Genomic DNA, 25,335 nt, shown 5'->3' with positions numbered 1-25,335 from the left:
TTGTTGATGATTGTAGTGCTAATATCAGAGTTGATATTGCCTCTTGTTAGAGCTATATACACCTTCATTGCATTTCGTTTGATTGTACTGGCTACCATTAGACTGTTTGTTCCCATTTTGCAATCGATGTCGCGGAGAAGAGCTGATCAAAGAGCAGAGACAAACAAAAAAAAACCCAAGACACAACCCAACCTAACAATATAAAGCAAAACCACCAATGTCATGTCATCGCATACGCTAAATACAAACGATAAGGACTTGTTAGATTCAATTTCCAAATTAGTAACTTCCCATTTAAAAGTAAATGATGACAATTTCACAATAACAAAGTTCTTACTCAATCTTTATAAACAAACATTGAATACATCCAAACCAGGTAGATTGATCGAATTTAAACGAATAGTTAAGGATAATGGAGGTGATGGATTTCCAGCTGAGTTCATTAATCAAACATTTAACTGTATTGAGAGTTTAAATCCAGGAAAACAAGAACTGGCACATCTCCCTGTACTTCATTTACAAAACCGTATTGAAGACAAAAATGATAGACCTACAGATGACCTGAGATCAGTACGACATGAACATGAGCGAAAACCTAGATATGATATACGACGAGAGCTTCATGATTTACCTCTTCAAGTTGGTCAGATATACCGTGGCTATGTTAGTGAAATCACACCCTATGGAGCATTTATAAGATTAAGACTGCCAAATAGTTACCAGTCTGGATTATGCCACATTTCACAAATTTCAGATACAAGAATCCACCTGGTCAATGATGTACTTAGTCTCGACCAACAAGTATTTGTAAAGATTACAGAAATAAAGGAACAACAACGTCGACAGAGAATATCTTTGAGTATGAAAGGTATTGATCAAGACACGGGATTAGAAGATCCAGAGGCGAATGGGAAAGAGCGAGGAAGATCCAAAGAAGTAAAGAAGCCAATTAAACGAAAGTTAACCTCTCCTGAACGTTGGGAACTAAGACAGTTAATATCATCTGGTACTGTCTCTATCGAAGATTATCCAGAATTAGCTGAGGAAGAAAACACCGAGTTTAAGCATGAACCTGAAATTGAAGTTGACATTGTATTAAACCCAACACAACCTAAATTCTTAAAAGGACAGAAATTGAAATATGAATTGCCCACTTTGGAAAATGTATCCCAACCAGCTGGGTCATTAAAGAAAATTGCTGAAAAGGGATCAGAATTAGCTAAGGAATTTAGGCAAGAGAAGTTAAAAGAAACAAAAGAAGCTACCAAAGATCAAGATGTATTTGATCCATTATTCCAAGAAGTATCTGAATCTGATGAATCCACCAACAAAAGAGAAACTTTCATATCACAATGGAAAAAGTCCCAGAAGAATGTCAAATACGGTAAAATTACAAGTCTTCCTATTCAAAAACAGAGACAACAACTTCCAATATACTCCATGAGATCTGAATTAGTTGAGCAGATCCAAAATAATCAGTTTCTTGTCATAGTAGGGGAAACTGGGTCAGGTAAAACTACACAAATTGTACAATACATAAAAGAAGAAGAAATTAACAAGACATTAGATGGGAAAACCAAGATCATCGGATGTACCCAACCAAGAAGAGTTGCTGCCCAATCAGTGGCCAAGAGAGTTTCGGAAGAAATTGGCTGTAAATTAGGTGAAGAAGTTGGGTATACTGTTAGATTTGATGATAATACTAGTTCATCTACTGTGATTAAATACATGACTGATGGGATGTTGCAACGAGAGGCATTGAATGACCCATCTATGAGTAAATACTCGGTAATTATGTTAGATGAAGCTCATGAAAGGACCATCGCAACAGATGTCTTGTTTGCATTGTTAAAGAAAGCGGCGGCCAAGAATCCAGATTTGAAAGTGATTGTAACTTCAGCTACATTGGATTCTGGAAAGTTTTCTGCTTTTTTCAACAATTGTCCAATTGTGAAGATTCCAGGAAGAACTTACCCGGTGGAGATATTATATACTAAGGAACCCGAAACTGACTACTTGGCAGCTGCTTTAGATTCAGTTATGCAAATACATTTATCTGAACCAGCGGGTGATATACTTGTCTTCCTTACAGGCCAGGAAGAAATCGATACTAGTTGTGAAGTTCTTTTCCAACGAATGAAGATCCTCGGTGATTCGGTACCGGAATTGATTATTCTTCCAGTATACTCCGCGTTGCCTTCAGAAGTTCAATCGAAAATCTTTGAACCAACACCAGCAGGATCAAGAAAAGTTGTGTTGGCAACTAACATTGCTGAAACTTCCATTACCATTGATGGAATCTACTATGTTATTGACCCTGGGTTTGTTAAAATCAACGCATATGATCCCAAATTAGGTATGGACTCGTTAACAATACATCCCATTTCTCAGGCCCAAGCAAATCAAAGAAGCGGTAGAGCCGGTAGAACCGGCCCAGGAAAATGTTACAGGTTATATACGGAACAAGCATACAACAAGGAGATGATTGCCAATACCGTTCCTGAAATCCAGAGGACAAATTTGTCTCATACTATCTTAATGTTGAAAGCTATGGGAATCAATGATTTGCTTACGTTTGAATTTATGGATCCACCTTCCAATAACACCATGTTGGTGGCATTACAAGATTTGTACACCCTCGATGCATTGGATGAGGAGGGGTACTTGACGCAATTGGGAAAGAAAATGGCGGATTTTCCGATGGAGCCGGCATTGGCTAAAACTTTGATCAAATCAGTCGAGTTTGAGTGTACCGAAGAGATTCTCACTATTGTGGCTATGTTGTCTGTACAGACTATATTTTACCGACCTAAAGAACATCAAAAATTAGCTGATCAAAGAAAACTTCGATTCCATCACCCATTAGGTGACCATCTCACCTTACTAAATGTGTTCCAATCATGGCAGTTAAATGGGTGTAGTAAAGTGTGGTGTCAAGACAACTTCATCCAAGAAAGAAGTATGAAGCGAGCCATGGATGTTAGAAAGCAGTTGAAAAGTATAATGACAAAGTATGGCTATAGGCTTACATCTTGCGGTTCCAATATAGATCTTATTAGAAAGACATTGTGTGCTGGGTATTTCAAAAATACCAGTAAGAGAATTGCGAATGAGGGTTACAAGACATTAGCTGAGGAAACTGCCGTGCACTTGCATCCATCGTCTTGTCTATTTGGGAAAAATCCCGAGTATGTGCTATTTCATTCGTTGCTTTTAACTACGAGGGAATACATGCATTGTGTTACGGTAATTGAACCTAAATGGCTATACGAATTAGCACCAAAATTCTTCAGACAAGGTGAAGGAGAGAATAAGAAACAAGAAAAGATTGTTCCATTATTCAAAGGTAATAAAGATGAATGGAGATTAAGCACGCAAAAGAAAAGAAATTTAGGTAGATAACTTGTAAAATCTTATAGAATAGACGTATCATTATAACATGTCATGTCGTAAATTTCCTCATACCACAAGTGTAACCAGGTCATTCGCAGCAAACGGATGCAACTTTGAGCAACCTGAGACAACAAAAAAATAAAACAGCAATGGAATTGAACAATGACATGTTGTATTTCCGCTCTTTTCCTAATTTGGAATTTCTTGCAGTATAAGATCGACGCTTATTCACACTTGTTCAACAATAAATGATACACTTGGTTTCTTCTTTGGAGCATTAGCTATGAGCTTTGTTAAGACTGCCAGGGATACCATCCTGGATTACATTGGGATATGTCTGAGTTCCTCCACCATATCCCTCCAATCACTTCGAAAAAAGTATCCGGATGTTCCTATCGAAACTACCGGATCTACCAACAGTCAAACTAGTATACTTGAATGTACGAACTTGGCGGGTGACCATGAGGGAAATATAGTAGAAGAAGCAACGCATAGAAAAGTCACGTTGAAAGGAATTAATGTCGATGGAGCAATGAAATTCCCCACATCTCCAGATTTACCCTCGCATAAAGGATGTGCTAATGAATCTGATAATATTTTCTTTGATGGAGATAATGTCTCCTTTGTGGGTAGACCATTCCCCATAAGCGAAGCCAGAGAATATTTTCAAAGGATCAAATCCTGGGGATATAATACTATCCGGTATTTACTAACTTGGGAAGCTATTGAACACAAAGGGCCTGGAATATACGATGAAGATTTTGTAGACTATACGATTGAAATGTTGGAAATAATAGGAGAAATTGGTGGGTTATATGTCTTTTTAGAGATCCATCAGGATGTATGGAGTAGATTCTCCGGTGGGAGCGGAGCACCAATGTGGACTCTTTATGCCGCCGGTTTACAACCAAAACGATTTACTGCAACCGAGGCAGCGATTTTCCATAATGAATCACGATTCCGTGACTCAACAGACACATATCATAAAATGCTATGGACATCTAATTATAATAGATTAGCTTCATTGGTTATGTTTACCATGTTCTTTGCTGGTAAGGATTACTTTCCTAATTTGATTATCAACGATTTGAATATTCAAGACTATTTACAACAACACTACCTTAATGCTGTACAGCATGTTTGGTCAGCAGTAGCCAAGAAACTACCACAGTTGATTTCCAATGGAACTATTCTTGGGTTTGAATCAATGAATGAACCAAATTATGGATTAGTAGGTCATCCAAAACTAGACGAAATCCCCAGACATCAACAATTAAGGGTAGGAACAACCCCCACGGCATATCAAACCATGAAATTAGGTATGGGATTTGCATGTGAATTAGACTCTTATAGAATTTCCATTACAGGCCCTCAAAAATATGGAACTAAGATTATCAACCCCAAAGGGCAGAAAGCATGGTTGACTCCTGAAGAAGCGGCTGAATTAGATTTACATTATGGATTCAAACGTGCCACCACTTGGAAAATTGGAGAATGTGTCTTTGCCCAACAAGGTGTATGGAAGTGGCCCGAGCGTATTAATACCGACTTGACAGAACAGCAGTGGTTAGTTGAAAGCTCCAAGTGTGAAATGCGCAATCCATACTTCTTTCAAGAGCTTAACTCAAGGCATAAGTTGAGCAAAGCTGAACACAAATATATTGACATGGAATATTTCATAAACCATTACTTTATGGATCATTACAGAAGTTTCAAAGAAACTATTAGATCCATCACTCCTGACTCGTTCGTATTAATTCAACCACCAACACTTCAAATTCCACCGCGTGTAAAGAATGATCCAATCATTGACTCCAAAACAATTTATTGTCCTCATTATTATGACGGGCTTTCATTAATGTTCAAAAGTTGGAACGTCAAGTACAACGTAGATACATTTGGGATAATGCGTTCTCGATATATCAACCCAATATTAGGTGTTGTTCTTGGCGAACGAGCAATTCGAAACTGTATCAAGAAACAGTTTATGCAAATTAGACTAGAGTGTAACGAATGCCTTGGTCATATTCCTATCCTTATGTCGGAAACAGGGATGCCGTTCGATATGGATAATAAACAATCATACATTACCAAAAGATTTAAATCACAAACGTGTGCATTGGATGCCATTTGCAATGCTCTTGAAGGCGCAAACATGTCACACACGTTTTGGTGTTATACCAGTGTAAATTGTCATGAATATGGTGATCTTTGGAACAACGAGGATTTTTCATTTTGGTCAGCTGACGATAGTCCAAATCATACTACAAATACTTCTGGGAGTAGATTGAACTCTGCTGATGATAAATCAAATGATGCTTCAATTATTGTTAGAAGTAGACTGAATTCAATCATAAATGCAGCTAGATTTGCGTCTACAAAAATGTCGAGAGCTTCGTCAAGAATATCCGCTGAAGAAATAAGTAATTCGGACAAGGCGGATGAAGTTCCTTCTTCAGCATCATCTATTATTTCTACAATTAGTGAGACTTGCTTGAGTAAAAAGCATTATTATGCATTTGATGGAGTAAGAGCTCCAAATGCAATCATTAGACCCTATGTCGTTGCCACCCCGGGAATTGTGAATTCTTGTGAATTTGACCTGAAACAACCGAAATTTGTTGTTCAATTGAGGACACAAAATAGTGATAAACCAACTGTTATATTCGTACCAAAATGGCATTTCCCATATTTAAGCTTTAGGGATATTTGTTTGAGTTCAGGAAAGATAAAATATAACCAAGCATTGGAATATATAGAATGGTATCATGAAGAGGGTGGAACTGAGGAAACTATAATCATAAAAAGAAGCACATAGATATAGGCAATACAATATATTTATTCTATTAAAACTCCAAATTATCCTCTCTTTCTCGTTTTCCTACTCCCTTCAATTCTTGCTTCACTAAATCATTAACAAATTTAGTGAAGTATTCGACATATGGTTTCAAACTTGTCTTTTCATAGGGATGTTTACCTTCACCTTCTTCGTTGAGGACTTCAGATTGTTCTAATTCGTTTTGTAATTGTCTTAAATTAGGTGCATTTGTTGGGTTGAATCCATACTCGTCGTTTTCGGGATTACCGGAAATATTCTTATTTATATCAAATGGAACACAGACATTACCAGTGCTTGGATGAATGCAAAATGGTGACTTTAACAAATGGATGACTTGACGAGAAACCTCAACATCCAATCTTGGGTACATGTAATAGATAATGATATCCTTTTTGGCTTCATTTAATTGATTTACTTGAATGTTTGATTTAAGCACCAGTTTAGCCAATTTGTTAATATCATCCCATTTAGAACGGGAGCTGGAATACAGATTCTTCCACTTGTTTCTTAGCTCGATTTGTAATGACTTATGTGGGATTAAGGATAATAGTTCTTCAATTTGAACCCAAGCTTTCTCGTTGTTTGCATCCATGGAAGTCAACCATGGGTTTTGCTCTTCCAATATAACTTCACTGAAACTGTTCTTTAAGATATTAAATGATCTTTCAATGTGAGGATGGTATGGTTTCTTTATACTCAATTTACTACTTTTGATCCCCTTGGCACCCAACACATCCAAATAATCAATAATGGCCTTTCTCATAGTTTCATCCAAATTTCTAGCTCTGGCATCACTAACCCAGCAATGCGCCCCTCTTCTACCGGAGAAAACCCAAATTAAATTCAGAAACCCGAAATCTTCCCTCAAGGCCGATTCAATAATTTTCGAACCAACTTGAATGAATTTCCAACATTTTGTACAAATGTCGGTTCCGGAACAACAGGTTCTGATATCATCATAATCAGTCAAATCGATATCAAACACTAATTCCTTGCCTCGTGGTTTCATGGCCAGTTTAGGTACGTTCTTTCTTTCCTTGGGATCAATGCTATATATGGCCCCAATTTCAAATCTGGTGGGGTTAGCTCTGACGACCGAATTCTTGAATTCATCGAGTGTTCCAAAGGAGTTGTATCTCTGGTAAGCACCGTTACGATATTCATATGCAAACTCACGCTTGGTGAAATCGGTAGTTGGTTTAGGTGAATGGTTCAACCATTGGAATATTTGTCTGAATGGGAGTAACCTTTGATAATAGAAAATCATATCTGTTTCTGAAGGTCTGTTTGATTGAGGGGTGGCATTTGTGTTGAGTGTTTGCAACATTGCAGGATCCTCTACTACGGGTGCCATCTTTAGTTTCTTACCTTCTCTCCGTCTATAATTGGCGTTATCTTTGATTCAAGGTTGTTTTTGCGCGTTGCAAAAAAAAAAAAATCTTGGATGGACGCGTCGTGGAGTGTATAATTTTACAGTTTATGTTACAATGCAGATTTTACATGTTATAGATATAGTCGTGCGCTATTTCAAATTTTGCATCTATTATACCTGCAACTATATAAAAATCTATTCCAGTTGGAAAACTAAAGAAACACCTTCGTCACCAGCTGTTACCAATTTCTTACCTTGTTCTAATACGGCAAAGTCTAATACACCCATATTGTGACCAACACCAACAAACAATTCTTCACCGGTTCTAGCATCCCACTTATAGATCTTACCATTCATACTTGAACCAATTAATACAGGAGTTTCATCGACAAATTCTAACTTAGTTATGGCATCGTCTACTTTTATAGTTCTTCTTAATCTCCATTGTTGAGAGTCAAATAAAAGTAAATCACCCGAGACTAACCCGACGGCTAATAAGTGGACGGATTTACACCAACTCAAGGCTTCAATGGATAATTCAGCAATGTCTTCAACATTGTCCAAGGTTTTCAAAGAATGAACAATTTTACCAGTTTCGTTATTTATTATAGCCAATTGACCATCTCTAGCACCAGCGGCAATGACATTGCCCAAGGCTTTGATAGTGACCCAAGGACTTTCAACACCCTTGAAGTCATCGTGAGGTTGCAATTTGTAATTGACGGCACCAGTGAAACAATTCCAGTTCACAATAGTACCATCTTCGGAAATAGACACTAAAGTTAATTCGTTCTCATCCTTACCTGGAATAAATATAGCATTATTACATTCTAATGAGTGGGAGAAACCAGACATTATTTGCACTAATCCAGATTCATCGATTTGGTATACCCATACAGAACCATCTGGAGCACCAAATGCAAAATATGGTAATGTTGGATGAACGACAATAAACAAGATTTCTTCAACTTCGTCCAATTCTGCAAACTTGATCCATTTTTCGCCCCCTCTTGAGGCTTTATGCACTTGAATGAACCCATTCATATCTCCAGTAACTACGTACTTACCATCAGCAGTGAATCCACCGGAAATAACCGATTCCTTGTGTCCTTTTAATTCGCCCACAAACTTAGGTGGTTGGGAATGAGTAGTCCATAAGTATGCAGTGTTATCACCACCACCGGTAACAACCATAGGTAAAGATGGGTGTTTGAAAATTGTAAATATACTGTCTTTATGTTGATCGAAATAAGTCCATGAGTTATTAGACATGTCAATTTCTAAAGTTTCTGCTCCTTCCATGTCCATATCTTCATCGAACTCTTCATCGAGATCTTCAGGTACAGGCCCATTATCCTCAGCAACCACTTCTTCTACTTCGTTAACATCTATGTATTCTTCTTCTTCCTCCTGCTGTTGTGGTTCGACTGGTTGTTCTATGTTATCGGACATTGTGTATGTATCTAATATCTTAGGAATAAATGTGAATATTACTAAATCTGATATTAGTAATCTTTAGTAGAATCAGTGAGATGAGAGGCAACCAATTTTTTTTTTTTTCAGTGCGGCGAATCTTTGAAGAAGTCGTGCAAAGCGCAAATTTATCATTAATTGCAATTCCCATAGTTACGAGATTACCTGTCAAGCACATCATAGAATAAACTTTTCCACAACTCCGATGTGCTACCAATTACACCGAGGGAAAATGGCTTCATTTAATTAAGGTTATATTGTGATTGGCAGTTGTTAGTGCAAATATGTAATTCAAATATTTTTTTATTATATGATTTAAGTTTAGTTAGGCTTTAATTGATCATGATCTATTTTGTTATAGCTAAATAAACTTTGCTATAAATTTATAGCGTACAGTCCCAGGGCAACAATTTTCACAAGAATTTGTGCGGAAAGTTACATAAAAAGTGGAGAGGTTAGACCATCACCCGATCTTACATAACTATACTTGCTGTCATAAAATTTTCATACGTTTTCTATAGATAAATGATCTACTTTTCAACATGGTATGTTACTACAACTCATAAACCCAAACTCCAATCGAATGTTACATTTACGACAAAAATGGCATATGGCCTACAATTTTTTTTTCTATTTTCATTTGACTTTTTTTTTTTCCTCAGCATTTGACAAGTCACATTTTTAATATCAAGTGTAACATAATCCTACAGGAATTGCCCCTATATTCATACGTTTGTTTATTCTAGACGTTCAAGTGGTGTCTACCAGAGCATTAAAAGCCATACAGTTATAAATATCAACAAGTTTGTCTAGTTTATCCAGTGCAACTACTGTTAATTACGTGTGACACTTCATCTTCCACTACACAGATCACTACAATCTTACCACATCATAGCTCCATAAAATAAACTGATTATTCTCTACAAATGTCCGATTGGATTTCTACATTTCCTGGTTATAAACAAGTACTAACCACTGCGAAAAAGACATTTGGCAGGATAATTCGAACTGGACCTGTGCCCAAACATGTTGGTATAATCATGGATGGTAACAGACGATATGCCAAGTCTCACAATCTTGAAATCAAAGAAGGACATTCTCTTGGATTTGATTCCATGGCTTCAGTACTAGAATTATTGTACGAATCAGGAGTTGAATGTGCCACAGTGTATGCCTTCTCGATTGAAAATTTTAAACGACTGACAGTTGAAGTGAAGTGGCTTATGGACTTGGCCAAATCTAAATTCAGGCAAATTAATAATCACGGGGAATTATGTGAAGAATACGGTGTCAAAGTGAGAATATTGGGTAATAAATCTTTGTTACCAGATGACGTGTTGGAAATATTGAATGAAACTGAAGAAATCAGTAAGAACAATACCAGAGCCGTATTGAATGTGTGTTTCCCGTATACTTCTCGAGATGAAATCACCCATCTGGTAAGAGAAACTGTCAGGGAGTGTATGGGAAACCCGAATATGATAATCAACGAACAAACACTAGATGATCACCTTTATACCAAAGATTCGCCAAAGCTTGACTTGTTGGTGAGAACTTCTGGCACTTTTAGACTTTCTGACTTTTTATTATGGCAATGTGTATCTCCAGATTGTGCTATAGTGTTTATCGACAAGTTATGGCCAGCATTTCGTCCGTGGGACATGGCGAAAATCTTAATTAATTGGGGATTTAACAAATATTGGTATGGTGGTCATGCCAACGGATATCCTCATGCATATAAAAGAATAAAACATGATGAAGACGACGATGACGAAGAAGAAGAAGAAGAAGTTAATGGAATGTTGGAAGCTAATGGAGTATCAGAAACTAATGGAAGTAGTGGATTCAAAAGATATGACGCAGAACAATAGAGTATATAGAAAGGTCATAATAGACTAAAGCGGAAACCAAAAAAAATATCTTGGTCATAGTTAATAGCATAATATTTTAATCCTTATCTAATTTGGAAAAGTTAACACGTAGACTGCAAACATTAGGGGGGATACATTATATTAGATATTGCCAGGTGGCTGTTTCCACGTGATCAAGTGTTATTCATGTTTTTTTAGTTCCACGTTTGCAATTAAAAAAAAAATGCCAGCGAAAACGGACTGACTCATTTTTTTTTCTGAATTTAACCGGAGCTTCTTGTAGGGGCCCTAGCGCTTAGAAAAAAAAAATTTACGATTAATTTTCACCTTTATCAGCGAGAGCACCCTATAAAATACTAAATCCACTTTAACTAATAGAAAAACACACAATGGACTTAGTAAACCACTTACCAGACCGTTTATTATTCGCCGTTCCTAAGAAAGGGAGACTATATGAAAAATGTTGTAACTTGTTAGATGGTGCTGATGTTAAGTTCAGAAGATCCAATAGATTAGATATCGCCCTTTCTACAAACTTGCCCGTGGCCTTGATCTTTTTACCTGCTGCTGATATCCCTATTTTTGTGGGTGAAGGTAATTGTGATTTGGGTATTACTGGATTAGACCAAATCAAAGAAGCAGAAATGTTTGATAATATCGAAGATTTATTGGATTTACAATTTGGTTCATGTAAATTACAAATCCAAGTTCCTGCTGCTGGTGAATACACTAAGCCTGAACAATTGATTGGTAAAAAAATTGTCAGTTCTTTCACCAAATTGTCCAACAACTATTTCAGAGATTTAGAAGGAAAAACTAACGACGATGCCTTAACTACCAATATTAGATATGTTGGTGGTTCAGTTGAAGCTTCGTGTGCTCTTGGTGTTGCCGATGCCATTGTTGATTTGGTTGAATCCGGTGAGACTATGAAGGCTGCTGGATTAAAGCCAATTGAAACTATTCTTGAAACTTCCGCTCACTTGATCTCTTCCAAGACTCCAAGATTCCCAGAAATTGTCGAAAAGATTCACCAAAGATTTGAAGGGGTTTTGACTGCCCAAAAGTATATCTTGTGTAACTATAACGCACCAAAGACTATTGTGAGCAAATGTTTACAAATCACTCCAGGTAGAAGAGCAGCAACTGTTTCTAGTTTAGACAAACACCTCGCTGATGACGAAGACTGGGTTGCCATCTCTGCCATGGTTGAAAGAAAAACCATTGGTGATGTTATGGATGAATTAAAGAAAGCTGGTGCATCCGATATACTTGTTCTTGAAATTGCAAACTGCAGAGTTTAAACATGTAAATATACGGATAGATAATATATAAACTACTTAATCTAACTCTACACTTCTTATACCATCCTTATCAACAACTTTAACATAAACACCTTTAAAGTCAATTGGCATTCTAGTTTCTAATTCTTTCAAACACAACTTCAACAATTTCAATCCATCATCGACAACCATATCTTTTCTATAATGCTTATCCAATAATGAAGTAGTATAAAATCCAGCATACCCGTGGGCACCGTAAGGCAATTCAACTTGAGTACCTAAATAATCAATCCAGTTCAAAGTAGGTTGATCCTTCTTGGTGTCATATCCAGCAATTAAACAGTTAACTTGATATGGTTTTCTTGATCTAATTGAAGTTGCCAATTGATTTCTAACAAATGAGGCAGTAGCCAAAGGTGACAATTCAATATCATTTTCTCTCATAGAATATAATTGAATGTTGGCTTGGACATATTCGGCAAATTGAACAGTATCACCAGCTTCCCCAGTGTATGCTATAAGATTGTGAGCATTTAATTCTCGTGTCTTGTCGTCGGTGTCTTTTAAAATCGAAATCCCTCTGGTTGCTGCCTTGGAAGTGGCAATTATTGTGGCGTCTTGTACTCTAATACCTAAAATGATATCCATGGTAAGCTTATGTTCTGTATATATGCGATAGAAGGTTTACAATTGGTGTATTCCTAAAGTTGAATTTGATTGTAAGTTTTTGTTCACTAAAACTTTGCCATCCAAATTTTCAGTGCGAGTTTTTAAGAGTGCGACAGATTTTGTATAGGAATAAATTTATGTACACTATATTTACTTTTTACTTAACAATTCATTAACTTTCTTCTCCACTAACTTCTCAATCAACTTGTTCAACACACTGTCGTTATTCTTGATTTGATTATTCAAATTGACTTCAATTTGCTTTTCAATTAATTTCCCGGTTAGATCAACTTCAATATTAACCGAATCTCCAATGGACTTTCTGGACAATATCACTTTTTCTTGACTGTAACTAATCAACATGATTGAAAATTCCGCCTTGTCATAATCAACATTGGTTATAGTCAAAGAAGTCCCATCAATAGCAATAAATCCCTTATGGACAATATAACTGATAAATTCAACGTCTCTCAACTTGAACGTAAATGTAATGGCATTCCCATCAGGAACTCTTCCTACAATAGTAGCAATTGTATCAACATGCCCTTGGACAACATGTCCGCCAAGACGTACATCACTAGTAACTGCTCTTTCTAAATTGACACCATCACCAGTTTTTAAATCCCCTAAATTGGTACGACGAAGGGTTTCAGGGGCTATACCTACTTTAAAGAAAGTTTTACCCTCGTCAAATTCAGTCACAGTTAAACAGACTCCGTTGGTGGAGATTGAATCACCAAGGTGGACATCAGTTAGAATTTCGGAACAATTGCCGATAGTCAATGAGACACCATTCCCCCCTGAGCTTGAAGTGTCAAGTGTAGTATATTCTAATACTGTTCCAATTGTTTCTATTAATCCTGTGAACATTGTGGTGTGGAGTAGTGGGAATAGTGATTAGTCAGTTTGCTTGTTTTTTTCTTCAAAAGTTCGCAGCTTTTGATTAATCATTAGTCTCTACGTAAAACTTACATAAGGTATATACAATGGCATTGGAACTATCTGTTAAGTCATGGTTCAGCAAAGAGAAGTGGGTACTTTAAAATAGTCAAGATGTAGACAAATTTATGCCTTATCCTGCGAAGTTAGAACAATTTCACTATACATTCCTTTTGTTTCTTCCTTTATATCGTGTACACAACGAACAACTCTTCCTTAAGTAAATCACGAATATGTATGTAAGTTATCAGATACTAGTAGGACTGTCAATCCAACTATTGCATAGTTGGTATACCTAGCATGACTAAGCAATTGTGGTTGCTATATTACCATGGTAACTAAATTTACTCATAAGGGTGTAATTTTCAGTACGCAAATAAGTGCAATTATTCCTCCAACCAAATTTTTCATTTACCATAAACCAAGACTAAATCACAACTTAGATTAGCCGGTATTATACACATACAGTCAAAATGGTTTTCAGATTCCCAGTTAAGTTTGCTATACCCAAACACGCACATGTTAATACCCGTGTTCTTAGAGATCAACATAAAAGAGTCCAATTTGCCGAACACGAAGTAACAAGAAATGCCTTGAGATATATTGCCAGAAACACTGAGTTACAACCAAGAGTAAGATTGGAAGCACAATTACAATTAAGTACCATGCCAGCATATACTTCTTATACTACTATTAAAAATAGATGTGTTGGTACTGGTAAAGCTAGATCTGTTCTTTCTGATTTCAAACTTAATCGTACTGATTTTAGAAATAAGGCTAGAAATGGGTCTATTCCTGGTGTCAAGGTTGCTTCTTGGTAGAGAAATAACATAGCTTGTATATATTTAATGAATTAGATTAATTTGAGAGACTTTGGTATATACCTGTTTGGGTATATCATGTAAAAAAAAAAAAAGAGACGGTGTTTCTCGAATAATATAGCCTACCCTTAATTTTCAATAGAATTTTGCTGAAGGCGTGTCTTCAGTTGCTCAAACACTTTAAGTTCCCAATTTCAGAACTTTTCTAAATAAATTTGCTTTGGTATGTCTAGCTACTCCCGTTGGCCATAGCTCAACGAAAAATATTCAATGAGGTAGAAAAAAAATCAAGTCACCAAAATTTGGCAGCACTTTTAAGTTCACCTCTTCATGCCATATAGATCCACAATGTTAGCCAGACAATCCATAATAACCACCAAGCCAACCCACCTCATACTTCAAAGACAATTTAGGTTGATCCCTGATTTTTCAAAATTTAAAAAGATCGAACAACCACCAGGTTATATTGTCGGTACTGTCAACGATGCATATATTCCTCCACCAACAAAACACATCGACGGAAGTTATCATTGGACATACGACAGAGTTGTGACTATTGGTATGATTCCATTAATGATGACACCATTCATTGCTGGTATTGAGTTCCCTATGGTTGACTCAGCATTATCTACGTTATTATTATGGCATTGTCATGCTGGGTTTAAATCCTGTATTATTGATTATATTCCGGAAAGAGTTTACGGAATTTGGCATAAAATGGCTACTGGATTATTGACTGCTGGTTCTTGTCTTGGTATGTATGGTATCTATGTCATGGAAACCGCCAACAATGGATTATTTGAATTATTAAGTAACATCTGGCATGCATGAATGAATCAAGAGAGTATAGAAGTATTGTATATAATAGTTAAAAAGTGTAAATAATAAGCATTAATTATAAGTTGTCTACTTCTTGTATCACTGTTCTATGCGTCTGCACATGTAAATCTGGAACTGTGGATGTTTTTTTTTCCAAGCTGAAAATTCAAACATCAACCAGCAACTTTAATCACCAGAGAACATTTCGGTAATCAATTTCCCAACCACAAATGAGTGATACTGAGGTACTTGACTATGAAACACGGGTTGAAAGAGAACCTGTTCGTGAAAGAGATCGTGATGATGATGTAAGAATGGAACCTCAACCATACCCACAATATCAACGTCCCCAAGGTCATTTCCAAGATCGCAGAATTGACCATATAGGACTTCAGCCACATATTGACAGTGAGGAAGATGTATTGTATGAAGTTAAGGATGATTCTACTTTCCATGTTACTAGAGCTTTATTCATTGCTAATTTAAGAAGACCGATTAATTCAGCTCATTTTCAAGAATACTTGAAAGGCTTGGCTCAAACTAGTGGTGGATATTTAATTGAACGTGCATGGTTGAACCGTGGAAGAACTCATGCTATAGTTTTGGTCAATACTGAGGAAGGTGCTAGAACATTGAGATCTAAATTGGTTGGCTCGATTTATCCACCAGAAGAAGAAGATGCAAAATTAAAACAAGAATTTGAAAATATCGAAGTTGAAAGATATGAAAGTGAAGTAAGACAATATGAAGATGCGTTAGCTCGTGCACAAGACGAGGATGAAAAGCTGGCAATTCAACCTCCAGTAGAACCTAGAAACATTGCGGTAGAAAGACATACCTTGTATGTTGATTATATTCCAGTCAAGGCAATTAATCAATGGGTATTTGAAGAAGACAAGGGACCAAGAGATGGTAAATGGAAAATTGACTACGAATTCAAAGGTGACGAAACTGTGGCCACTCATACTCTTTTGAATGGTGATTTTATTCCTAGGTATCCTGGTCCCCCACCTCGCCGTTCCTACCGTCGAGGACCTCCACGTGATTTCGATTACCGTGAAGGACCCCCACCATACAGAAACCACGGAAGACCCTACGGTAGACCACCTCCAAGATTTAGAGGAGGATATGGAAGACCTAGAGGGGAGAGAGACTCGTACATTCCAGGAGGAAATAACGATAGATCTGACGATAGAAGAAGTCGAAGAACCGACTCTTATGAACCTTCAAGAAATAGAGAAAGATCAAGATCTCCTTTGTAAAATTATAAGAACTAAGTTATTAAATACATTTTTTCTTAGATAATAAGGTATATACTGTAATTACACGTTTTTTACCAGTAGTTCTGGTTTGGGCCGTTTGGAATCTTCATTCTTCTCAACAGCCTCTCCATTCTTTCTCTTTTTTGGTTCGTGTTCGCCCGTGTTTTCATGTAGATCTGCTGGTTGATCTGATGCAGGCTCTTCCCCTTCTTCTGCTTTCGTGCCAACTCCATTCAGGTCATGAAGCTTAGGCTCAATTTCTAGATTCTCTTCCACTTTATTATTATTTTCAGAATCATTTTGACTCAACCAAGGTATTTCAATCAAAGGAATAGTAGCAGCAGATTGACCCACAACTTTAACTACAGGTTCGGTTTTCTCACCATTTTCATTGTCAGGTACATTCACTTGAGGGAAGTCATCTATTGACGAAGAAACAAGAACCAATTTCTTTAAAGAATTGAAATATTTGACTAATTTGGCATTATTGGCTATGGAATAGCCTTCTTTTTCTGGATCGTTGATCACTTCTGCGATTCGAGTTATGGTGAATGGAGGACTTTGCTGGAAGAAAGCATTGATGTGACTCTTTATTCTTTCATGATTTGATTCAATTGATTTGACAAGTTCGTCGGTGTTTTCGTCTTCCCCAGATTCTTGTTGATTCTTGGCTAAGATTACAAGTTGATCTAGCCGAGTAAGGAGTTTTGGAAGAATGTCCTTTTCCCAGGAAACTTCTGATTTACTTTGGTCAAAGGTCTTGTTTTGTATTATAAGTGAAAATTGAGCTTGAAGTTCGGAGTCCAAGGGCGGTATGGTTCTGGTAATCATTGCTAGTTTATGTGGGTGATTAGATGTGATACTGAAAGAGCACGCGAAAATCACACTTTTTAGTGTTGCAAAATGATCTCCTATAAACAGCGAGTTTTACTGATTTAGGTTTTATTAACTTAGTGCTCAAGAGAGCATGTAATGATTCATCTGTGACCTTAATTGAGAATGATATAAAGTTAAGAGAAGTTTAAATTGAGGTATGACCAGCAGTAACTGTTGGGAATTCTTTTTGTTTGTAAATATCAGAAAACGACAACTTTCTAAATTCCTAAACCAAATTGAATTGTAAATTAAACCCCTATAGTCAATAATAATGAAAGATGTAACTATTAGAGAGCAATAGCAGTTTATATAATGGGTTTTCACTTATTTAATTAGTGTATCTCCACTTCCTATTATTCTTAGTACTCATATTTACGCACAGAAGTGTATTTTACAGACACCACCAAAAATTTTTCGTTAGGTTAAAAAAAAAGTCGATCCAATTTTTCAATATCAACAGCTATACATCGAGGTTATAGAAGCGGATAATGTCGTTAATTAGAAATAGTTTAAGAGTAGCCTCCAGGTCATTACCTAGAGCTGCCAGCACCATACGCCCAAATACATCCCTTTTAAGATTTAATTCAACCACTACCACCACCAACCCATCATCTCCACAACAACCAAATGACATACAATCATCTAAAGTCAGTTTGGCTGCTCAAATATATCCAATAAATAAAGACAGTATAACTGAAACTGATGTTGACCAATGGTTAAGCGCAGTTAGAGAGTTAAAGAAAGGTAAGACTCAACACGAAACCGCTGAAGAAATCTATCTTGCCGAATTAACCAACCCAGAACAATTTTTGCAAGACAAGTTTGAACCAACTGAAGCACAACTTGAAGAAGTTCAAGCTTATGCTGATAAGAAAGTCCCATTAAGAACTGATCCAACTATTGATTATTTAGTCAACCTCCTTATGAGACATGGTAAGAAACAGCTTGCCAGAAAGACATTATCAAGAGCACTCTATATCGTTCATTTAAAACTTAGAAAAGATCCTATTGAAGTGTTGAAACAAACCTTAGACCAATTGGCTCCTATAGTGAAAACATCCACTTTAAAGACAAATACCGCCAAGAATGTTATCATTCCAGTTCCATTGAATGAAAAACAAAGACTTAGATTTGCTTGGTTATGGATTTTAGAAGGTGCAGAAAAGAAGAAATCCTCAGACATATCTGTCAGATTGGCCGAAGAAATTATCCAATCTTATGAAGGAAAATCTTCTGGTTATGATAAGAGAGCATTGATGCACAAGCAAGCAACTCAACAAAGATCTTATATCAAGACCCAATCTAGAAGACGTTAAGCGTTTTATTGTACATAGTTAATAACATTTAATATTTAGGTCTATACTTGTTGTAGTATTGTTGTCGATATTTGTAGAAGACATCAATCAACGTGTCTTGGAACAGGATAGTTGGAGTGGGTACTTTTTATGAAATGCTAGTTTCAGCTTTTCTGGTAAATTATGTTCTATTTGTGGCTGCATAAAGTCAAAATTCGTTTTTTTTTTTTGCAATCTACACAATGTTTTTTGTTTCTACATAATCCGATCTACCTGTCTTTCTGTTATTTCTCTTCCAAAATAATGAGAACTTAGAGCAATGAATATGGATACATTAATTCGAACGTATCATGATGTTCGATTTCGTGTTGATCATTTCATTATAAGCTATCGTCAACGCTATTATAGTCTAGATAAGAATCCACGAGTTATTCAAACGAAATTACACAATCAACAATTGATTTCTTTAAGAACATTTCCTCATGACAGATATGTTGTTGAACCTACTAGATTTTTGAATTTATGTGATAATCCGACTGCATTGAATAAAACAGCTGGGGTCGACTTGAATCCTGGCGACGATATTGACAATGATGAGTTACGCCAATTTACAGTTTACAATATTGATGAATTGATTTCCTTTGATGATTCCTATTCTTCATTAAAGAAATTAGCCTGTGCCAATACCTTAAGGAGAATCAATAGTGAACCTACAATGAAAGGTGACGAATTATTGGTGTTTGACTTAGATGATGAATCTTTTGAATTAAAAGTGTCCGAAGAAATTAGAGATAGAGACGAAGAAGTTAGAGATCAAGAAGTCAGATCACCAGAAATTTCAGAACAGCCAAGCTCTACTTCTTGCGGATGTTGGTGTCACCAAATTAAATCACTGTCAGATTTACCCCTTCGTGAGTCCAAAAGAACTAAAGTTGGTCAAAAATTATATCATTTTATGAAATCTAATATTGATAAAGTTACTAGTAAAGGAAGTGAATTTGTTGGGGAATATGAAACAAATCTTGATGTCAAGTCCGCAAATTACGAAAAGTCTGCTGAAGTTTCAAAGCTTGATGAATTAGTGGTAGCAGTAGCTGAAAATTTGCACCCAAAATTTTTAACAAGTAGAAAACCAAGCTTGATTCAACCAATTGAATCACCACCACCAGCAGCACCACCATCACCACCACAACAACAAAATCCAAAACCCATTGAAAGTAAAAAAATATGGAAATTAGTTCTTAATGATGTGTCATTGTCAGCCGCTAGGCTTTCTACTGGTAGCACCACCCCAATTGTCAATTCTCAAAACATTCGTGGCGATTTTATCGATGCCAAGTGTTCATTTGCTTCACAGTTACCTCAACAATCACAATTGAATAAAAACAATGAAAATGAAGATATCTTTGCCAATCATTTAGAGCAGGCTAAATTGAAATTCTTGAAACATTAATGAATACGAGCATATACTTAGGAAGAAAGCTACCATGTGATTTGTTTGAGTCACGCACTACCCATAATCACTTCCCTGCATATAACCATTCGTCCCTCTTATTTTTTTTTTATATTCCTTCATTTTTCATTGGCTAAATTTTGAACCAAAATTTCCGCCATACAAAAGAATTTTCAAATCGTTTTACAACCAAACTTGCGCGGATGTATACACTTTCTTAGTTTTACTTTAAATATACATACATAACCGACTACAGTAAGCAATGATTCGTGGATCTGCTGTTCGTTCATCATTAAAAGTGATGACTACCCGTCGTTTACTTTCCAGTGCTGTCTCCAAGTTTACCACCTTATCTAACGGAGTTACTGTTGCAACTGAAGCTAACCCAGCTGCCTCCAGTTCTACTGTTGGTGTTTACTTTGGTGCTGGTTCTAGATCAGAACACCCATACAACAACGGTGTTTCCGCATTGGCCACCAACCTTTTAGCTGGTCAATTACAAGACGGAATCTTGTTGGGTTCTTCCAACTCTAAGGAAGTCAACGGTATTGTTGCCCAAACCACCAATGATAACGTTAATGCTGCTGGTAAGTTAGTTGCCAGTATCATTTCCAATGCTTCTGAAGTTGCTGCCAAGGCTGACTTCCAAAGTGTTAAGAATGCTTTAATTGCTGAAGCTGCTGCCGTTGAATCTACTCCACAAGCCAAGATCTTATCTCACTTGGATGCTTCTGCCTTCCAAGGTTACTCTTTAGGTTTACCAACTTTAGGTACCACTGAATCTATTTCTGGATTGGAATTAGACGATGTTACCCGTCATTTACAAAGACAAATCAATGGTTCCAACACTGTTATTGCCGCTTCTGGTAAGGTTGACCATGATGCCCTTGTTGATGCCATTGAAAGCTCATTAAAGGTTGAAGCTGGATTAAAGCCACAAGTTAAGCCAGCCACCTTCTTGGGTTCTGAAGTTAGAATGAGAGATGACACCTTACCAAAGGCTTATGTTTCCATTGCTGTTAACGGTGAAGGATTAAACTCTCCAGGTTACTACCTTGCCAAGGTTGCTGCTGCAGTATTTGGATCTTTTGACAAGAACACTACCCTTGCCCACTACACTTCTCCAAAGTTGGCCACCATTGTTCAAGAATACGATATTGTTGACAAGTACACCCACTTCTCCACCTCATATTCTGATGCTGGTCTTTGGGGTTTCTCTTCTGAAATCTCCAATATTACCAGGGTTGATGAATTTGTCCACTTTGCCTTGAAGGAATGGAACAGATTATCTATTTCTATCTCCGATGCCGAAGTTGCTCGTGCCAAGGCTCAAGTTAAGGTTGCTTTAGCTGGGGAATTAAACAGCACTACTGCTGTTGCTAACGACCTTGGTTCCAAGTTATTATTAGTTGGACACAGAAACTCCCTTGCTGATGCTTTCCAAAAGATTGATGCCATCACCACCAAGGACATCAAGGCCTGGGGTCAAGCCAAGGTTTGGGACAATGATATTGTTGTTTCTGGTACTGGTCAAATCGAAGCCTTAATGGATTACGGTAGAAACAGAAATGAAATGGCTATGATGAGATGGTAATCTTGTAAATAGATGATATTTACGAAATTGCATTTTAAGAGAATACTGTTCAATTCACCAGACCTTTCCACCCAAAATATGCACATATCCAACCAACTACACCTATACAGTTAAGAGTGAACTTTGTTCTTTATAAAACAGGAATTTTCTTTTCTTTTATACATATACTGAAAAAATATATATATTAATTAAGTTAAACAAGTTAAAAGCATAAACTATATTTACATTACTCCACTCTTTTTCAAGTTTTGTTGGACAATCATATCAGTTACAGCCGAGAGGACGAATTTCATGGACGTCGTATCAGTAGCACAAGTTCTATGAATATATATCGGTTTATTTGTTCTATTCATCAAGAGGAAATTTGTTTCAAAAAACTTCATTGCTTCTTCAAAATCACTGGGGTCGCCACTATAATCAGGAAAGTACTTCTTGAGTGGATTTCTCTTGATTTTCTTTTCAAATATATCAATCTTATTCAAGAAAAGTATGCATGGAGTGTTGTAAAACCATTTAGAATTACAAATGGAGTCAAATAGAACAATTGATTCGTGCATTCGATTAACTCTTTCATCTTCAAATAACATTTGATCATATTCGGATATTGCTAACACAAACAATACAGCAGTTATACCTTCAAAACAGTGTATCCATTTCTTTCTTTCTGATCTTTGTCCCCCGGCATCATACACTTTAAATTGATGGTTGTTGATGGTAAAATTGTTCTCAGAAATCCCAGTAGTCTTGATTCTTCCTTTGAGAATATCTGTATCATTACACAAGTAATTAGGATCAGCGAAATTGAAAACATTATCGAAATAGTATCCAGCACTTGACTCGAATTGAAATTCATTACAGCGCTCAAAACATCGTCTTATCCCGCTATCCTTTTTCCACAAGTTATGAATTGCTTCAGCAATTTCTTTTCTTGTATAACTTTGTTTTGACTGACGAACTTGGTAGTATTCTACTAGATCTTCCTCCTCGATACCATCTTGCTCTTCGTCATCTTGTGCATCAGCGTCCCAAAACAGAGCGCCTTTAGTGACACCAGTACTTCTCATCCTTCGTTTACTTTTCTTCTGCTCACTATATTTCAACAAGTAATCATTAATAAAAGTCGTCCCACCAGCAGCACTAGTATCAATCTGTTCCAAACCTTCACTTCTAAGTACTATTTGTTTCGACGATATTAAGGGACTTCCTTGAACATCACAATCCAAAGAGATTCTCAATTTTCTTGCTTGAATAATTAATGTTTTCATGGATTGGATAATATCACTCCAAATTATATTAGCATATTGTCTCCGTTCCTGTTGAGTGAATCCGCCTTTATGAAGCAACCTCATTTGCTTAACAACTGTGGACTTTCCGGATTCTCCTGCACCAAGAAGAAGAAGTTTAATTGTAGATTTCGGATTAGTTTTAGCAAGATTAAGTTGATGGTTTATCTTATCATTGATTAGTTTGTCCTGATAGTATGGATCGTCATTTATGTTTTCAATTTCGATCACACTTGCACCACAACCCATTGCTGCTACGTTGTTCTCAAGAAAGAATGTGATGACAGAAAAATAAGAAATGACAAGAATGACCAAAAATAGACTAAATAATTAATCACAGAGTGAGGGGGGGGGGAACCCCAAAAATTGGGTCAAGTTGCATAATTCGAAACAATTTAAAACTTTATTTGCCGGAACATTTTAGGTTAAATCTTAACTCTAGATCTTGCATCTATTTATTTTTCTGGTGGGATGCGACAATTACGCGTAAACCATTAAATTTTTACGAGTATTTTTTTAACTATGCATTCCTCAATTTTTTTTTTTTGCTTGCAGTGTATGTCTATAAATGTTTATATAGTTAAACAAAAAATGTAATACACACCAATCACAGAGATACCCAACATCATTGAATTCTTCAAGAATGAAAAAAGATTCCATCTTTTCATAAAGGTGAAAACTCTTCTTCGATTCATAATATATGTTTGTCCTACTTTGGAATTCTTGACATATTTCATAAATGAACTTGAATTATTTTGGGTGAATGTATAATTTGGAATTGAGAATAGATGTTGTCCCAGAGCTAGAGTGTATGTTGATGATGATGGTGACAAAGGTGGTGTTTGTTCATTAGGTAAACTGTCTTGTTCTTGCTCTTTCAAGAACTTCTTGAGTCTTCGTGAATGTGATTCAACTGGAATGTTAATCACGGAATTGAGGGGAAGTAGTGACGAAGAATAAGTAAATCTAGTTGATTTTTGTTTTAAGTTCCACCAAAGGACTAATAATGCTGATATAACTGACATGATGACATAATGGATTATATTTACGTATGGCACAGGCATATAACAAATATCAGTGTTATAAACAATTTCTTCTGTGGCACCAACTGATGCAAATGATAATAATTGTACTGCTGGATACTTCTTTCCCATGGCTAAACTTATTGACTTGACAGTTATTTCTCTAGTTCCATCTATGTGTTGAATGTCACAGTGATCGTGATCATCGCCTGAAAGAATCATATCTGGTTTGACCTGGTCTAATATTTGATTGGTTAACTCTTCTGAAACTGTATTTTGGTATTGGAAACCATGTCCAAATACGTCAAATGGTCCAGCTTCTCTATGAATACCACACAGCAATTGCGGATCTCTAAATAAGGGGACGTGCGAGAGCAAAACTCGAGGATGTTTCTTTTCTTGACTTGATATTTCTTGCAAAAATTGAGTTGCCGGATACGATATATCACTAGTTGCAGAAATACTAGGTGTATCAAGCATAACGAAGTCAACCCCGTCTAAAGTAATTATAATATTACTTGGAGCAAATTCTCTATTAAATCTTTCTCTGGAATATTTGTTAACCCCATCCCCAAATCCAATATCATGATTACCAGGTAAGTTAACAAACCAGTTAATTCCCTTTTGATATACACTTTTATAAGGATCATAAAAAATTTTGTTAAATCGTCTTAACTGTGTATAAAAATATGTGTCTGTGCTTTCACGTCCGTTATCTAACAAGTCACCTAGGAATACCACATAATCTGGTGATAACTCGGACAATAATGCATGGTAATTTTTCTTGATATAGGCATCAACTGTATGCTGAGAAAGCTTGAGGAGAAGATTATTACGCCCGGGGTATGTATGGCTGTCTATTAACTGAGGATCAGCAACAAGTAACATACGGCTTGTTTTGGGGGGTTCAACGTCCTGTTCTGATATTATGCTCGGCCATTGGCATTTCCGTATGACATGAGAAGGAGTATATCGTTCGTGATAATAGAATGTGGCAGTCCATACTATAAGTAGGACAAGCAGGAGCTGGTGTATGCTTTTGAATTTTGGCATGAAAAGCATTATATGGAT

General features: G+C 36.5%; 16 protein-coding genes across 16 annotated transcripts; 9 read left to right on the top strand and 7 right to left on the bottom strand. All coding sequences in view use genetic code 12, as the record gives it.

Moving 5' to 3' along the window:
* Positions 1–197: 197 nt before the first annotated feature.
* Positions 198–3,436, top strand: PRP22 (DEAH-box ATP-dependent RNA helicase; the record flags this gene model as incomplete). Its single annotated transcript, XM_007377132.1, has 1 exon — positions 198–3,436. One exon carries the CDS (start codon positions 223–225, stop codon positions 3,400–3,402), a length of 3,180 nt encoding a protein of 1,059 aa, XP_007377194.1.
* A 240-nt stretch (positions 3,437–3,676) lies between these two features.
* SPAPADRAFT_73009 (hydrolase) lies at positions 3,677–7,630 on the top strand (the record flags this gene model as incomplete). The annotated part of the gene is made up of 2 exons (XM_007377130.1): positions 3,677–3,771; positions 3,814–7,630. 2 exons carry the CDS (start codon positions 3,677–3,679, stop codon positions 6,209–6,211), a joined length of 2,493 nt encoding a protein of 830 aa, XP_007377192.1.
* SPAPADRAFT_63074 (DNA primase subunit) lies at positions 5,022–7,625 on the bottom strand (the record flags this gene model as incomplete). Its single annotated transcript, XM_007377131.1, has 1 exon — positions 5,022–7,625. The coding sequence occupies one exon, from the start codon at positions 7,584–7,586 to the stop codon at positions 6,240–6,242; it is 1,347 nt and encodes a 448-aa protein (XP_007377193.1).
* A 107-nt stretch (positions 7,631–7,737) lies between the features above and the next one.
* SPAPADRAFT_63073 (uncharacterized protein) lies at positions 7,738–9,121 on the bottom strand (the record flags this gene model as incomplete). The annotated part of the gene is made up of 1 exon (XM_007377129.1): positions 7,738–9,121. One exon carries the CDS (start codon positions 9,054–9,056, stop codon positions 7,800–7,802), a length of 1,257 nt encoding a protein of 418 aa, XP_007377191.1.
* A 616-nt stretch (positions 9,122–9,737) lies between these two features.
* On the top strand, positions 9,738–11,115 carry RER2 (ditrans,polycis-polyprenyl diphosphate synthase; the record flags this gene model as incomplete). Its single annotated transcript, XM_007377128.1, has 1 exon — positions 9,738–11,115. One exon carries the CDS (start codon positions 10,004–10,006, stop codon positions 10,946–10,948), a length of 945 nt encoding a protein of 314 aa, XP_007377190.1.
* Positions 11,116–11,213: 98 nt separating this feature from the next.
* Positions 11,214–12,926, top strand: HIS1 (ATP phosphoribosyltransferase; the record flags this gene model as incomplete). The annotated part of the gene is made up of 1 exon (XM_007377126.1): positions 11,214–12,926. A coding segment is annotated over one exon (854 nt), but the record flags the coding sequence as incomplete, so codon positions are not given.
* On the bottom strand, positions 12,289–12,879 carry PRE1 (proteasome core particle subunit beta 4; the record flags this gene model as incomplete). The annotated part of the gene is made up of 1 exon (XM_007377127.1): positions 12,289–12,879. The coding sequence occupies one exon, from the start codon at positions 12,877–12,879 to the stop codon at positions 12,289–12,291; it is 591 nt and encodes a 196-aa protein (XP_007377189.1).
* Positions 12,927–13,050: 124 nt separating the features above from the next.
* RIB5 (riboflavin synthase) lies at positions 13,051–13,770 on the bottom strand (the record flags this gene model as incomplete). The annotated part of the gene is made up of 1 exon (XM_007377125.1): positions 13,051–13,770. One exon carries the CDS (start codon positions 13,768–13,770, stop codon positions 13,051–13,053), a length of 720 nt encoding a protein of 239 aa, XP_007377187.1.
* A 492-nt stretch (positions 13,771–14,262) lies between these two features.
* Positions 14,263–14,710, top strand: MRP2 (mitochondrial 37S ribosomal protein uS14m; the record flags this gene model as incomplete). Its single annotated transcript, XM_007377124.1, has 1 exon — positions 14,263–14,710. One exon carries the CDS (start codon positions 14,313–14,315, stop codon positions 14,658–14,660), a length of 348 nt encoding a protein of 115 aa, XP_007377186.1.
* A 279-nt stretch (positions 14,711–14,989) lies between these two features.
* SDH4 (Sdh4p) lies at positions 14,990–15,575 on the top strand (the record flags this gene model as incomplete). The annotated part of the gene is made up of 1 exon (XM_007377123.1): positions 14,990–15,575. The coding sequence occupies one exon, from the start codon at positions 15,009–15,011 to the stop codon at positions 15,489–15,491; it is 483 nt and encodes a 160-aa protein (XP_007377185.1).
* Positions 15,576–15,672: 97 nt separating this feature from the next.
* On the top strand, positions 15,673–17,585 carry SPAPADRAFT_63062 (uncharacterized protein; the record flags this gene model as incomplete). The annotated part of the gene is made up of 1 exon (XM_007377121.1): positions 15,673–17,585. One exon carries the CDS (start codon positions 15,710–15,712, stop codon positions 16,739–16,741), a length of 1,032 nt encoding a protein of 343 aa, XP_007377183.1.
* Positions 16,802–17,572, bottom strand: SPAPADRAFT_142855 (uncharacterized protein; the record flags this gene model as incomplete). The annotated part of the gene is made up of 1 exon (XM_007377122.1): positions 16,802–17,572. One exon carries the CDS (start codon positions 17,570–17,572, stop codon positions 16,802–16,804), a length of 771 nt encoding a protein of 256 aa, XP_007377184.1.
* A 500-nt stretch (positions 17,586–18,085) lies between the features above and the next one.
* Positions 18,086–18,978, top strand: SPAPADRAFT_63061 (mitochondrial 37S ribosomal protein uS7m; the record flags this gene model as incomplete). Its single annotated transcript, XM_007377120.1, has 1 exon — positions 18,086–18,978. The coding sequence occupies one exon, from the start codon at positions 18,106–18,108 to the stop codon at positions 18,931–18,933; it is 828 nt and encodes a 275-aa protein (XP_007377182.1).
* A 1,587-nt stretch (positions 18,979–20,565) lies between these two features.
* CAG1 (guanine nucleotide-binding protein subunit alpha) lies at positions 20,566–23,491 on the bottom strand (the record flags this gene model as incomplete). Its single annotated transcript, XM_007377118.1, has 1 exon — positions 20,566–23,491. The coding sequence occupies one exon, from the start codon at positions 23,489–23,491 to the stop codon at positions 22,181–22,183; it is 1,311 nt and encodes a 436-aa protein (XP_007377180.1).
* On the top strand, positions 20,585–22,149 carry SPAPADRAFT_63060 (ubiquinol--cytochrome-c reductase subunit; the record flags this gene model as incomplete). The annotated part of the gene is made up of 1 exon (XM_007377119.1): positions 20,585–22,149. One exon carries the CDS (start codon positions 20,628–20,630, stop codon positions 21,957–21,959), a length of 1,332 nt encoding a protein of 443 aa, XP_007377181.1.
* A 323-nt stretch (positions 23,492–23,814) lies between the features above and the next one.
* On the bottom strand, positions 23,815–25,329 carry SPAPADRAFT_142378 (uncharacterized protein; the record flags this gene model as incomplete). The annotated part of the gene is made up of 1 exon (XM_007377117.1): positions 23,815–25,329. A coding segment is annotated over one exon (1,515 nt), but the record flags the coding sequence as incomplete, so codon positions are not given.
* Positions 25,330–25,335: the final 6 nt, after the last annotated feature.

The sequence above is a fragment of the Spathaspora passalidarum genome, assembly GCF_000223485.1.
Source record: "Spathaspora passalidarum NRRL Y-27907 unplaced genomic scaffold SPAPAscaffold_6, whole genome shotgun sequence".
In the NCBI taxonomy this organism is placed as follows: domain Eukaryota; kingdom Fungi; phylum Ascomycota; class Pichiomycetes; order Serinales; family Debaryomycetaceae; genus Spathaspora; species Spathaspora passalidarum.
Note: the sequence above shows the minus strand (reverse complement) of the source record. Positions and strands in the feature narration are given on the sequence as shown.